Raw genomic sequence first — 16,357 nt, 5'->3', positions numbered from 1 at the left:
GAGGATAAAAACAAACTTTTATTATCTATGATTTTGTTTAAACTGTAATCAAGAAGCAGTTTAATAATCATAGCTGGCAGTTGGTGCCATAAACATCATTGTGCAGTGTTTTAAGTTCGTGCTGTTGTAGACAGATGTATCTGAAGAATTATCACTCACACAGAGCTCAACACAAGTTGGTTTATGACTGCTGATTGCAGTGGTCGTGCTCTGAGAAAAGTTTTCATTGAAGTTGTTGATACTTTCCGAGCAATGCAATTACTGGCTTTCTTAATGAAAAGCAACAAGAAAAGAATGTGTGAGACATTGCTGAAAATTACTAGGCCTGGATTGAAATACCCCTACCAAACCGCCTACTAGAATGAATGAATGGCTGGTATAAAAGAATGGATGAATTAGATATATAGTGGTGGTGAAACGGGTGTCTGAGATGCTAACTCGTTATTTGTGTGTCTGTCCGTCTATGCAGCACACTAACTTATCTGTCCACTCTTGTCCATAGTCCTAACATAAAAATGTGTTTGTGTGTGTGTGTGTGTGTGTGTGTGTGTGTGTGTGTGTGTGTGTGTGTGTGTGTGTGTGTTCACGCTTCAAGATGTTCCTTGAGGGCTTATTAACATACAAATGGAATTCTGTACTTGAAAAGCACCTGTGCCATGATTGCAAATGAGGAATAGAGTAGAGGAGCGTGGGGGTAGGGAGGTAAAGAATGGCTTGAATGTTGGAATATTCATTGGGTCTGTCTACCCTCTCTGCTTATGGCTAAGGTTATTTTTAAACAGTTTGTCTGTTTAAGAATTCTGATCTAGGCCCGTCGAATTTGGCAGCTAATTGGCTTTTTGAAGTTGTCAAGACTTCCCATGCTTCAAATCCTGAAGTCAAAAGCGCTGGCTCTTCTATTTAATTGGTAGACAGATTTGAAACTTCTTAAAGCTTTTTAAACTTTCTCAACAAAGGCTGAATTGGGCTTTCTAGTATTGGATTTTTATGAATGTGATTACAGCTGTAATGCATTTTATATTGGGTGTGCCTTCTATCACTTGAAATTTACTTTAAAAACATTCCCATAGGTTAGGGGTAAGTTATTTCCCTGGAGGTTGGTTGCTTTTCAAAACACCTGCCTGGTATATTTTCACTGTGCAGATGGCAGAGGTGTTACATTGCATGTTTTAAATGGTCATGCCACAAGTGGTCATGTTGTTATACTAACAGCTTCTAAAGTCATTAATTGCAATTATCTTTAAGAAGCCAACATGTTTTGGGCTAAAACTGTTGTTCTGGATAATTAATAATAGGTGTGCCAGTCATGATAATTTGGACTTTTTTTGAGTGATTATTATCAGACTTTTTTATTGAAACCCACAGCTAATGAAGACAAAAACATTGTTTATTTACACAGATTACAAAGATTGGCCAAAATAGTCCATATTGGTTGATTCTGGCTGATTATGATTGTGCATACCTAAAATTCAACCAAACTTTCTGCTTTAGCTATTGGTGAAATTTATCTCTGGTCTTTTACAAGTCTGGATGTTTGGTGATATCTAATATGGCTTTCCTTTTTGTTCTGGGATGTATTTTCCTCCTCTACCCTTCCTGTTTCTTAGCTTCGCAGGCACGGTCAAGTGCGAGGAACCAGCGCTGCTGATGAATGAAAGCAACATTCCAAACTCAACTGACTGCAATGACTTTTGGAGAAGAAAAGCTGAAGACTGGCCTTCATCTACAACATTCACCAGTCTCTCACCAAAACCAAGAGAGCTTATTATTGATAGATTGAACAAATCAACTGCTCTCCCCCCACACTGACCCAATCACACTCTCTCTGTGTCAAGTGAATAATCGATGCTTTCAGATTTAGTAAGGACTATTTCGCCCCCAGTGCCTTTACCACAAGAGCCTTTCCAAAGAAGAATAAACAGCTCTCAAAACTGTTTGAGGTTTGGCTGTGAAAGAACAAATTATACAGAAGTAAACATGTTTTTTTTTCCCCTCCTTTTTTCCTCTTGGCATGGGTTTTTAATTCCAGGCTGAGAGAAATTAATCTTGAACATCCTCATTCTTGTTACCTCTCCACACAGTCACCACTTTAAGACAGTTGTTGCAACCCCCTCCTTTTTTTCTTTCTTTCTTTTTTCCCCCTCACTTAGTTGGAGCTTTTTTTTTTACTGTTTTGTTTTAAAGGCAGAGTTGATCCTGTCAGTTTGTTGGCTCTGCTCCTGTCCCTTCCTGCCTTGGCCATTACCAAGAGATAATACCTGACCCAACGTCTGCGAACATACCATTCAATAGTCAACACTTTGCTTCAAAGTACTAAACCACAAACACAGGTATGCACATGAACACACTCCCAGGTGTGAATGTCTTTGTGGTGATAGGTCTTGTATAAGCTTTATAGGGGCAAATCTGCACAGGTTGTGTCTGTTACAGTTGTGTTATTTTGTTTCTGCTTTACTTGTTTTCTTCTTCACATGTGCCTTCTAAGAGAGTAGTATAAATCACTTTCTTTAATGGTGGTGCTGCTATACAGGCGACATACTATTCACCATCTCGCATTTCATCCTGATCTTTGTCCCATGTAGAGGGATTCCTCCTTATTGTTGTTTGTTTAGGTTTCTGGAATGCAAGGTTCCATCAACTATTTTGAATTTGCTTCACAGTGGTACTATAGAAGGCTCTGCTCTGGTGCTACAGAATACGATGATGACCCTATAGACCAATGAGGGGCTTAGCTTCTCTTTGCTGCAGTCCATATATACAGAGATTTAGATGTAATGGAAGCCAGTTTAAAATGAACTAGTGTGTTCTACAACTGCAGTGTTCAGTTTCCAAACATGGTATCAACCTCCAACATATAAAGTCTGCCCATTGTTTTCTCAGGGGCTAACCCAAGCCTTCACCTGAATCCTAATGCTAAAGCTTAATTTTCTAGACAGTTCATATATTGTGTCAACTTGCCTTAAAACTAAGTTACTAGAGCTTCAATGGAGATACCTATGACACTTTGATGAGCCTGTTATTGCCTTCATTTGTGGTTCTGTGGCTTTTTGTTAGTGAATGCCATGATTTTACCTCACATAGTCCACTTTGAAACCAACATTGCCTTTCCGCAATCAATAAGCACAATTCATGCCAAAGGCCTGGCTGATGATGTCCTCCTGGGACCTCTTAATTGCAATGTCATTCTCATTATTCTGCTCATTATTCTGCTCATATTTAAGTGGTTACATTTTTATCACTGGTAGTGACCTCCTTTGGTTAACTAAGGAAGCAATGTGTTTGGGTGAAAAATGCAATAAATAGTCACTGTGCTAACCCTAGTGTTACTTCTCAGGGGCAATAAGGCACCTCTTGTTAAATCAACAATGTAGCACTGTTGCTTCTTCTGATACATTGTTAAGCCTGTTAAACTTCAGTGTTCATTTTCAATAAGCAGTCTTTAAATAGTTTTTCACTCTTAAATGTTGGGGTAATAAGGAAAAAACTGATTACTTCTTGAGTTTACAGTGAGTCTGAGTCAGTGAGTCAATGTCTACCACCAATTTACTCTACATCTTGTCTGCTTGTACTGTACTGGAAAATGTGGGTTGTATTTAAGCAGTGCAAACACTAGAAACTAAAATAAACCAGCTTGAAAGATCATGGTTCTATATGCAGTTACATTTAGCATTTGTTCTAGAACATATAAAAATCTGTTACAGGCAAAACCTGTCAAGGACCTTTGATACTTCCGTTTGTTGAAGTATTTTCAGAGAATTGACACTGCTTAAATATAGGTTTGGCATTTACTCCATTGATATTGCCTAGTAAAGGCATATCTGGAACTGGTTGATGGACTGCTGTCTGCAGCATAATCATGATTATAATTTCTCATTACTTTTGTTAATCAATGACCCTTAAAATCCTATATGTCTGAAATTGTACTTTTAAGTCTTGTGTAATGATCGTGAACTTCAGGGGATATATTTGTGAATGTATGCTTAACTTTCTCTTCTCTTTATTTTTTTTTTTTTCTTGGCCTACAAAGAGAGACCTAAATTGTCCATTAAATTACAGCACATATACTATAGACTGCTTGTTTTTCTTCCCCTAACTGCCTGTTTGTGTTTGTTAACTCCATGTTATGTTTACACACACATTTTCTAAACCACTTATCCTTCTGGGTCACAGGAGCCTATCCCAGCAGTTGTCAGGCAGAAGGAAACACCCTGGATGGGTCGCCAGTCCATCACAGGGCAGACACACAGACATATACAGTCACACACACACACATTCATACCTAGGAGCAATTTAGCATGTCCTATTGGCCTGATTGCATGTCTTTGGACTGTGGGAGGAAACCCACACAGACACAGGGAGAACATGCAAACTCCACACAGGACCCTGGTTGCCTGGCCAGGGATCAAACCTTCTTGCCATGAGGCAACAGTGCAATGCACCCATGGTATGTTTACATTAGCGTTTCATCGTTGAACTCACCTCAAATTACCATGGATTGGAAGGTCATAGCTTGGATGATCAAGTCATCAGATGGTCTTTGTTTTAACTCTGTCCCTATGCATTGCTAGTTGGGTTGGTACAATAATGTGGACCGTCTGGGGGTCCCTGAGGGCCAGTTTGAGTACCACAGTTATGCATTCCACACTCAGTAGACTTATAGTATGAGTCATAATTTTGTAGTTAGCCATTAGCATCCAGACAGGCACTGGGTCTGAATCATAGGTACAGGACAAAATGTATTTTGGAACAGTTTTGTCACATGGTGTAATGGAGCAAGGTTCAGAAATGCTATTCTTTTTTCCAATGTACAAAAATGGACTCAATGACCTTATTTTGATGTGATATATCTCATTTTCACCATGAGGTGTATAAACAGGGGTGCCCAATTCTGGGTGGTATTTAACAAAACAGGATTTCTCATTTTAACCAGATAACTTAAGCCCAAATTCAAGCGTTTCCAGTGGTAAAAGAGCTGAGGGACATTCCCATTGCATAGTCTTCATCTTTGGGCTGAAGTTATCTGGCTAACTGAGAAATCCTGCTTTGTGAAATATCCCCCTGGTCCTGGAGATCTACCACTCTGAATAGTTCAGATCCAACAAACCTGGCTCTAATATTCATGGCAGAGTGAGATAGGAAGCATGCTATGGGTCTTGCAAGGAAGACACAGCCCCATGTTATTTTTTCTGCATAAACTTCCTCTCACACTGTCTACATGCAAACACAGTCCAATTCCATGTCCTTGCCAGGTGTCTCCTGAGTAACTTTGGATAACACACCCAACTGCATCTATTTGTGCCTGTTTTTTTTTTCTTATGGGAGAATCAGTTTCATGTTGAGAACTTCCGCAGCTATGTTCAGTGTTGCTGCCTGGTCATCTCATTCTCCTGTTATCAGGAATGTTAATTGTACTTTGAAACAAAATGCATCCTTACAAAATAGTATTCTCCAAAACAGTAAAATTAATATATCCCAATATATCCACACACTTCTTTTATCTTGCAAAGTGTATGTGTGTGTGTGACCCCTGCATGTGACCATCTCTGGGAGATCAGGGGACCAAGAAAAACCATCCGAATTAGCACACAGTGTACAGGAAAAGTATCCAGTCTGCCCTTATAGATATCCTGTCAGCCTGTTCCCCCTCCTTCCCCCCCATTGGTTGAGGAAGAATGGTCACATGGGCTGACCACACGGAAAGTGGCTATCTGTAGCAGCACAGGCTTTCATTTGGTGAGGTTTGTTTTAAAATACTGTTTCTAAATGGAAAGAGAGGGGAGGGGGACGTGAACATTCTGCTGCTGAAAGCACCTTCCATATCCATTGTCTGCGTGCTTGTCTCAGGTCACCAGGATGTTGACTATTTTGGACTGGATGGGGTCAGCTTTTCGATGTTATTTTCTTGTACATTACCCACTCTGTACAGTTGGAAAAAATTGAAGGCATTGTTTCTGAAATAAGGGGCCTTTAATAATTTAATTACTTTGGGATAACTTGGAAGGAATGTGCTACTAAGTGAATTAAATCTAGTGGGGGACCATTTAACAATAATACATTTTATCTGTTAGTGGCAACATTTGGATTTAATTGGACTACATATTTAATAACCTTTAGCTATGGATTGCTTTTGAGTACTAAAGTCACCCCAAAGTAACAAATATTACAAAGTATGGCAAAGAATAGAATGAATATTGGATGACAGTGTTTTTATACTTGATTTACAATTTGATCCTTATACTTGATCCCTATACTTGATTTCAGTGTTGATCCTTATTAATGTGCAGAGGTTGTCGTGATACAGCTGGTATGGTAATTTCCATCAAGGCAGTCAGCGGCGTTCTCTTCTGACACCTATTTAAGTGACAGGTCATGTGACACTTGAATTTTTTTATGTAAAATTGCTATGAAGTGCATTAAAAACACAAAGTCTGTTAAAAAGGTATCATTACATTGGCAAAACAAACTTTCACAGTTTTACAATATCTGAAAAAAAGGAATTAGAAGAAAAACTCAATGTCAAGCACAAATGTCAAATTTGTGCTTGACATACTCTGTTGGTTAAAAGTGTTAGAAGAGTATTAATAACCAATTAAGGCTGTCATAATGTATTATAGGACTTGTAACATAGCAGTTTCAGTGAAGCAGGGCCTTCACAAACTGCCTAGAGGTTGGGCACTTGTTGTGACCCAGTGTAACCGGACTTGCGCAGGGGCACTAGTCTCCCATGTGCCACAGCTTATTTCTGGCCTCCTGCACCACAGCTGTGATGTAAAAGGCACACTTCCTACTTCCTGCGCTTCCACGCTGGCTAACAACGGGCCTCAGAGAATCCTACTTATTCCTTCCTGCAAAGTGGACGGGAAGTTGGAGAAAACTGTTTTTTCTAAAAGTACAGTTTTATTGAGTGAGAATGTTTTAGGCCATTTATAGAGCCTTGAGGCACACCTAAAAATTGTTTCCCTCATTCAACAATTAATATTTATGTTATGACGCATCATTTAAGCTCTAACTGTCATGAAGGATCATGACAGCAATTAGAGCTTTATCAAACAGTCACATTAATCATTACTCACAAGCATGATACAGTCTTGTCAGTCCTGTGTTGCAAATTGTTTTGTAATCAATATAAGTATCATAGTATCAGATATACTTCTGAATATATCAGATATACTTCTGAAACCACATGACACCTCTACCAAATGAAATAACTCTCTGCACACACATTTCTCTCATCCTTTTCTGTACTCTCTTCCACGCACAATCACTTTCCTCTGGATGACAGATGCTGCTTAACCCCCCTGCCCCGCTGCACTGCAATGGTGTCCTTTGACTGACAGGATTGGAGAGGCCTCAGAGAAAAGCAACCCATTTCCCCTGGGCACAGGAAGCCCTATCCTGAAAAAAAAAAAAAGAAGGAAAGAACCATCCCAGTGGGCATCACCCGTGGGGTGAAATATGCATCTGAGGACAGGCAGTATCAAAGCATGCGAATACATCTGCTTGACCACTGTCTTGTGCCTCTGTCAGTGTTATTAAGACAAGTGGGAGTCAAAAGCCCATCAAACGAGGGTTGTGTTTCCTGGTGGAACATGTGAATGGGGGACCATGACAAGGAATTTGAAATGGAGTTTGGTTAGAGGTTATGGGGCAAATATCTCCATAAGCATGCTCTTAAGGGTCAATGTCAGCCAAACAAGTAGATCCAGTGGTGTGTACTCAGAAAAGCCAGTAGATGAGAATTCCAGCAAATGCAAATCTTCAGGAAAAAATAGAGCTGTGTGAATCACTTTTTGGCTCCTGTGATTTTAGGAATTCTGTAGTGCCACTTCATACTTTGAGTTGCAGTTTACTACCCTGTATTTGTACTCGTTAGCCATTTTGGCTACACAAGTTTTCAACTCACCAAGCTCTACTCTATCCTTCAAAGATACCTCCATAGGACTCTGCCGACAAGATATTATTTGGGTGGTAGACCATTCTCAGCACAGTGACACTGTCACTGACTGTGTTGTGCTGATACCATTGGATCAGGCAAAGCAACATTGCTGGAGTTTTACATAGATCAGTATCACTGCTTGATTGAGAATTGTTCACCAGCCAAAAATATCCAACTAGTGGTCCTGTGGTCAGAAACTGACCACTGATGAAAGGCTAAAGGATGACGAGCATAAATTGAGCATGGAAAAACTGTGCACATACAAGGTATACCATCAAAGTAGGTGTTTTGAATAAACAAAAAAAAAGTCGCCATGAATGTACATTTAAGAATCATATTACATCTTTTGTCTTATATTTAAGATTCATAAAAGTGGCCCATTCCTCTCCAGCAGCTTCATGAAAAGCTACTTCACAGGCTTGAATAAATTGAGACCTTGTCTGTTCATTTAACAGTTCATTTAAAACATTTATACATTTATACATGACTGCACTATTTCTATTTGTTTGGGTAACCACTTCTCAAGCATTTAAGAATACACCTGTAGATCAAAGTGTCTGTACGATTATGAAAAACATACATTCAATCTGGTATGTCTAAAGTTTGATTGAATATTAGTTCAATTTTGCTGAACAAAAAATTCTACCTTGAGTAACGTGCACACTTGGGAGTTAGCATGCACCAACCAGTTGAATGGGCCTTGTTATCATTTCCAATGGCCTGTGCTTACATGGTAGGAAGGAAGTCATTTATTGAGTTTGGTTTCTTTTCTCATTTTCACTCAAAATTCATAATTTCAAAATTCATTCATTTCATCTCCTCAAGGCAAGTTGTCACGAAATTGACCATGCAAAAATGAAGCATGTCAGCAAGCTGCATCTGACAGAGGCTTGGAAAAAGCAGGTCACAAATTATGTAGGTTCGTTAGGTATACTTGTTAATGCTAATGCTACAACCCTTCTTTTAGATATATTCACAAGGTCTTTTATGTTATGTCATTTGAATCTTGTCATCTCTTTATCAAATTGAACTGGTTATTGTTTTAATATTTCACTGCATTTGTTTTTTTTCGGATTTTTAGCCAATTATATCCCCAATTTAGTCGTCGCCAATTCCACCTGCTAGCTAGGACTCCCCTAGTCACACGATACTATCAACGCTAGTAGGGCGAAGGCTAACACAGGCTTCCTCCGAGAGCTGTGAAGCCAGCCTCCGCTTCTTTTCGAACTGGCGCTCACGCAACGTCATTGGACAGTTGCACGCGCTCGGAGGAAAGCGCCAACCGCCAGATCTGTTACGTCAGGTAACAAACGCCTGCGCTGACTAGCATCGTGTTAAGTGATGGGGGGAGAAGGAGGGGCCATCCTACCCACCCAGAGAGAGCGAGGCCAATTGTGCTCTCTTGGACTCCCGGCTACGGATGGCTGTAGCATCACCAGGGATCCCGATGCACTGAAAAAAATGATCTTGGCCCTTAGTAAATTTTACATAATAAAATTGTGTTTTTCTCAATTTAAATGTGTTTTTGCCTAAACTAAATAATAATAAGAAATGTTGAAAACCAGTAAACTAAACATATGAAACATGCTTAAAGTGAATTAGAAATAATTATGTTGTGTCATGCACAACTTTTACCCGCGCTGACGGCAACCATTTTCTACACCTTGTCTCTGGGAAGATTTGGATTACGTCAGAAAATTCTGTCATCTTACATTAACAAGGCAGGATATTGTATATTGTCTATTGTTTGTCATTATGGACATCTAACACATTCATGACATTTACGCAGAAAAATATTGGCAAAAACGTAATGTTAAGGGAGGACTTAGTATGGCTTAAAATTCGCTAACTTAGCTAGCTAGCCAGTTTTGGTTACACCGACGCATATTCAAAGTACGCATAACATTACTCAGTCAAATAATCACTAACTTACTAAAAATGGTCGCAGTGTTTTAATTTAATGTGTCCTTAAGCATCTGTCTATGTTGAGGTCACTTGAGGTCCTCACTTTGCTCATGAACACAACCGTTAGCTAACGTTACTGTTGACCTAGCCTGCTAGCTAGCTAAGTAACGGCGCCATTTTCTGAAGTTCACTGCAGATGAGTGCGTTTAGCTGCTGTGTCATCGTACAAGTACAAGGTAAAATATTGTTTAGATGGTTGTAGACGCACACACAACGCAGCGTTGGATATAACATATGAAAACGTACAGTTAAGGGACGACTAGCATAGCATAAGTTGTGAGGGGCTCAATTCAACGCATATTCGAACAGACCTAGTTATGTGTCTTTGACATGACCTGTAATAATCTTTTCCCATGGAGGAGGCTGTGCTCGCTTCGCCTGTGATTTCGGATATGGTATTTGGGTAATAGGTGTCCACAAACCTGTGTAATTTCAACCTTTGTTAGCTAGCTAAGATAGCTAGCTAGCTCTACCGAGCGTGGAGTTTGGATATGGAGCCAGAGCCGGTTTCTGATGGAGCCTGCAAACGCTATTGTAGCTAGCGTTAACTTAGCAAACATAGTGTTAGCAGCTAGTAGGTTACAGACATCAGCTACATGGTTTAATTTCAACGTTTATCCATTTAAGACTTAATGCTCTGTTCGATGAACCCAGTTTGCAATGTGGTGTTCCAACATGGACCGTTAGCGCAGCTAGCTAGCGATAGTTAGCTAAGCAAACGTTAGTGTTAGCAGCTAGCTGGCTAACTTAGCTAGTAGGCTACAAGCACCACGAAGCAGGTTTAACATTAATTTCAGCATTCTGTTCCTTCAACACCAATCGCTCGACTTTGCTCTATCAGAATTGTCAGTGGAGATTTAGTTTGGCATAATAGAATCCGTTATCTTGTTAACTATCAAGCTAATGATAACTGTTCAGCTCTGTAGTGGAAAAGAGGTTTATGTTTGCCCATATAACAGCAGAGTGTCACTGGTCATTATTATAATCAGAATATAATTTTGTGTATAAGATGGTGCATGCACACACACTCACAGATGTAATTTGCTCATGTAACCCCTCTGTCATTGTTACCAATATGTGGTTTACCTTATGTTTAGTCAAACTGCATTTATATCAAACATTATGGATTTCAAGTGCCAAGTGGTAGAAGTAATTATTATACATAATGTAAAAATAATATATATTATTGTAAGACTATTAAATTTCAGCTAAAATAATGCACTGTTATGTCCTGCCACATGGTGAGATAAAACATTAAGGTAAAGCGATAAACATTAAAGCAAAGCTTATGTTCAAGGTAAAATGTTAACATGGTTTTTCATTTAATTTTATTTAAATGCCCTCTTTGTTTATAGGTTAAGGCTTACCAAGATTGTTAAGTGCCATGTTGTAAAGGATTCTCTGGCATGTTCTAAGTCTCTGGTAAGTACATTTTTATGACCCAGATTTGATATTTGTATTGAACTATGAGGCTATTTGTTTTGTAAAGCTACTTTTTATTTATTTGTTTTATTGTTCAAATGAGTAATCATTTTTCAGTATCTAAGATGATCAGGATTTTGATGTTCATATGTTTCTTTTATCTGTTCCTTGTATGCTTGTCAAGTTAATGTACCAATGTACCTTTGTTTTTGTTTTGTAAAACAGTTGAAGGTATATTCTAACAAGTGCAATCAATATGTGCAGGCGAAGGATGTCCACGGTAAAAGAGAAGCCATCATAAAAGCTCTTTGTCCGCACCTGAATGATGATGGATTTTTTATCAAGGAGTACATGGTAAGTCAGTATGTGACCTAAGCACATCACCATCATTCTAATTCAATTCTAATTTCTAACTAAGGTAAATTCGTCTTGTTTCATATTTGAGCTCTTTTAAATACTGTGTGTCTTCTAGGCACCTCAGTTCTTATATCAATTGCTTATAACATTTGCTTAATAAAACTAGCCCCCTCCCATCTGTGTAGTAAATCCAAATTGAAAAGAGGCGTTGATGTGTTAGTATGTTAGGACCAACCATAGATTGTAGGTGCTAATGTGAGAAGGGTGATCTAGAACTATCCATTTTGTAATGTGTATTTTACCATTGAATGGAGTTTTGTGGAGATGGGGGCTGATTTTATTTATATTCATCATAAAATAAGTATTTGATATTAAAAAAAAAAAAACTGTTGGAGGTGCCTGGAAGTATTTAGAAGAGCTCAAATGAGAAATAAACTGAACTTACTCTTTATGGAGCAAGAGTACAATGGAGTTTAGTATTAATAACAAGATTTAATTTGTAGGACGTTCATGGTGAAGACATCTTGAGAGACCAGCACAGCACTGAAATGGGCATTTATGTCATCAGAAGAGGGTGGAGCTCTTGGAGAATATGAAGACGTTGACGCTGATGGAAACGTTATTTTAGGAAACATCAAATCAGTTGCACCAGACTGCTGTAATGCTTGGAGTAATCTATGCACTGAATATGGCTCACCACAATGGGTGGAAATGCTGCTATGAATTTGTACATTCCGCATGCCAAAGGATGGTGCATTCTGGAAATATATGGAACTTTTCATGCTAGCTTCTACTTTGATTGAAAAGCAATGGACTTTTGAACAACGCTTAAGTCACATGAAATAAGAATGGCTGTATTTGTCAACATCTCTTTTAAAATTCAATGACATTTCAATGATTTTCTATACAACATGTCAAGATCCTGGTCATGTTTAAGAACAATATCTTAAAACAGCAAAAAAGATTCTAAAATTTAACTGCATGCTAACACTGTACAAAGTAGCCTTTTGAACAATTTGAGCTCTATAAATTTTCACCTGAAATTTGCATAATCTAACAAGCAAAATAAGGTTGTGCTAACTACAGACAGTGCTATGACAAGAAGGCTGTACTCTGTAGGCACTATTTCTGGGGGATTATTTTGATCATTGATGACAATTAGATATTGTATACAGTCATATAACATTAATACTGTGTTATTGTGCTGTTCTATTTTAAATATCTGCTGTTGTAAAGTTGCACTTAAGATTGGTGTTATCATTACATAATTACTGAATGTTACTTCATTATTTCACAAATTCTGGGCCATTACTTAAGACTTAATTAATTGTGATTAATGGCATACACATTTAGGTGAATGTGTTTATAATTGCAATGTTCTGTTTGAAGCTTATTGTTGTATGTAAAGTTGCATTTTAGCTTGTGTTGCCTGCAAGACAAGCAATAATTTATTAATACCTGTGCACTTTTAGAGAAGTATTTAGTCTATTTTTTTACTACTCTGCTTTATTTGGTCTGTAGTCTTGTTTTATTACTTAATATTCAGTGTTTTTCTATAGTAGTTTTTCTATAGCAAATGTGTGTTTTAGTTGATCCTAATATGCATGTGTATTTGATGTACCTTAATAAAGTCACTGTAATTTTTTATTGTCATGATAGTCATTGTCTTGACCATGTGTTTAAATAGATGGAACATTAATAAGTGTAGCTGAAGTTCAATTTGTGAAAATTAACATTTAAACATTGTACATTAATCAATGCTCTGATATAATTAAGCTGTTGTATCTAATAAACAATGAGTAACTATTTGGAAATACAGAAGAATTGAGTAGTTTTACTAAAAAGTTATTTAACAATCTACATAATTTAATGAAATAATAATAACATGATTAAATATAGTTAAAATTACACTTCAAGGAAATTTTACAAAATATAATTAAGCTGACAAAACTTAGAAGCAATGAGTAAATATCAGAAAGGCATGAAATTTGAGTTTTAACTAAAAAAAGTTTTATTTATAACAATACATAATTTGCTCAAGTAGAAAGAACATGATTCATTTTAGTTAAAATTACACTATTGAAGTAAATCCTGCAAAATATAGTTGACATTACTTATAGGTAATAAATAATTGTTACTCAAATTATATCTCTGAACGTAGATAATTTAATTTTGTGCAACACAAAAAAAAAATTAAGTAAATTCAGAGTCATTTTTTTGAGTGTGATAGGGCCAACGCTTAGACGGTTGCGCCACTCGGGAGCATTTCACTGCATTTCAATAAACTGCATTGCCAAAATATGAACAGTCTTTTTAAATATATTTTCATACCTCACCGTTCAGCATACAACTACGCAAGCTGATGTTATTTTCTTGTAACCTAATGTCACTGCACCTGCCAAATCATTAAAAAAAACAACTTTTTTGAGTCAAATAACCACACAGAAACTTTATGGCAGCACATGACAATGCCCTGTATCTACTGCGTCTTTGGGAAAAGACCAATAGCTGACTTGCAGGCAGATGCTGCTGTTATTGTCTCCTATTGGTAACAAGTGGCTGTATTTGACAGCAGTGTTGTGGCCCTTAGGCAGGATGCGTAGAGGCAGCCGTGCTCCTCTCCACTGGGCATCATCATTAGGTTAAGGTGACTGCTAGGCACTCCCAAAGCCATAAAGAGGGTTCATTTGGAGACTGCACTGTCCTCTCTCTCTCTCTCTCTCTCTCTCTCTCTCTCTCTCTCTCTTACTCTCTCTCTTTCTCTCCACTTAGCAGCCTTTTTACTGAATCATTGTTTGGCAGTGATTAGTATCCTGAGACAAATAGTTGCTAACAAATAGCTTACTCATGGTACAGTTGTGAAGGATCAAGTTTGTCTCCCTCTTACATTATTCAATTTCACATTTCAAAAAGCAGTTAATCAAGAATGATAGATATACAGACACATTATCAAAAGTGTGGACACCCATTCAAATCAGTGGGTTTGGTTACCCCAAGTGTAACTGTAAGTGAAGTGGAATTGTGACGTGGAAATCTTTATAGCTCAGCCATGACGCAGCAGGTCACACAAGCTCACATAACAATGAATGCTAAAGCGTGATAAAATCTTCTGTCCTCAGCGTTCCAAACTGCCACTGGAAGAAAGTTCAGCACAAAATCTGTTAATCTGGGGCTTCATGAATTAGGTTTCCATGGCAACCACAGCAGCCACACACAAGCAAAGGAGCTGTATCACAATGCCAAGCGTCAGCCGGAGTGGTGTGAGCACACTATCATTGGACCCTAGAACAGTGGAAAGATTGTCTCTGGAGTGATGATTCAAGCTTCACAATCTTGTAAGATGAATCTGGGTTTGGTGGATTCAGAGAGAACATGCTATGCACCAATTGCAAAGTTTGGTCAAGAAATAAAATAGTCTGGGTCCAGTCTCACACACACACACACGCATTTTCGAAGCCACTTATCCTCCTGGGTCATGGGATGCTGGACCTATCCCGGCGCTCACTGGGCACAAGGCAGGAAACACCCTGAATAGGTCACCAGTCCATCACAGGGCTCTTAGGGCCAATTTAGCATCTCCAATTCTCCTGAATGCATGTCAGCCCCCTTAATACCACTTATGGGAAATCATAGTGCTACATCATAAAAAGACATTATAGACAATTGTGTATTTAGTGGCAAGAGTTTGGTTTAGGTGTTCTCTTGTTTTGCATGACAATGACCAAAAGTGACCAAAAAAAAAAAATGTTTTTTTCAACTTTGATGTGTACTTGAATTGGATAAATAGGAATGCCTACTCAGGCCTTACTGCCCTACATCAGTGACTAACATTACTAGTGCTCTTGTGGCTGAATGAAAGTGAATCCCTACAGGAATGTTTCAAAAACTAATTTAAAGCTTAATATATATATATATAAACATATATACATCCATATATGCAAACTACCAGAACTCCAGACTGCTGGTTACTTTTCCCATTGGCAGGCTAAAGAAATTGGTGTTAGAAGAAAGCTTCTCAACATAAGCCATTATATGAATACATCTAAATGAAGGTAAAGTCAGTTGATGCCCAATGACAATAAACCTGCTCTTAGGGAAGCTATGAGTCTGACTCTGCTCGATGGAGACAAACTATCTGTTCCCCTTGCAGTCGCTAGATGGCACTGTGTCTGTTTTACAGTGGCTTCTTGGTGAAGTCATTCTCAAGGCTTTTCCAGACGACTCTCATGGGAGATGAATTTAATACCTCAGCTCTCTCGGAAAAGGGGCGAACGCGATCAAGCCCACAATTTGCTGCTGAGCGTCCTTAAACCACTCCGTTAGACCGCATTACTGCAGGGGATTCACACTAGAGGAGGACACATTTGAATAGAGAAAGAAAAGTACTTTCATAACATCTTGAGCATGTGAAATAATGTAGCTTTTGCTATTATTTCACTTGTTATTACATGTTATGCTAGCGGTAGGCTGCCCTTTATCAATCAAATAATAACCGATCTCGTAGGCCAGGACTAGTAGCCTTTAAATTAGAATATTTTTTTTCATGGATTTTCGCTGGGGTTTGTGTTTTGTAATTGTTTTGCAAATACAATACGTGTAAAAACTAATTGAACTCTGTCAGTATTTAATGGTGTGCAGGATTTGTAAATGAGCCGTAAGACTTAGTTTAGCCTATTT

General features: G+C 38.2%; 1 protein-coding gene across 3 annotated transcripts in view; it reads left to right on the top strand.

The window, feature by feature from the left end:
- The window catches only part of LOC118827158 (phosphatidylinositol transfer protein beta isoform), a 29,899-nt gene extending 26,835 nt beyond the window's left edge, over positions 1 to 3,064 (top strand). For all 3 annotated transcript variants that reach the window (XM_036598396.1, XM_036598395.1, XM_036598397.1), the window contains one exon: positions 1,608 to 3,064. In XM_036598396.1, the coding sequence (XP_036454289.1) occupies positions 1,608 to 1,655 (48 nt within the window). In that variant the 3' untranslated portion in view covers positions 1,656 to 3,064. The remainder of the gene's footprint in view (positions 1 to 1,607) is intronic.
- The last annotated feature ends 13,293 nt before the right edge of the window (positions 3,065 to 16,357 follow it).

Source organism: Colossoma macropomum, unplaced genomic scaffold (genome assembly GCF_904425465.1).
Source record: "Colossoma macropomum unplaced genomic scaffold, Colossoma_macropomum, whole genome shotgun sequence".
NCBI lineage: Eukaryota > Metazoa > Chordata > Actinopteri > Characiformes > Serrasalmidae > Colossoma > Colossoma macropomum.
Note: the sequence above shows the minus strand (reverse complement) of the source record. Positions and strands in the feature narration are given on the sequence as shown.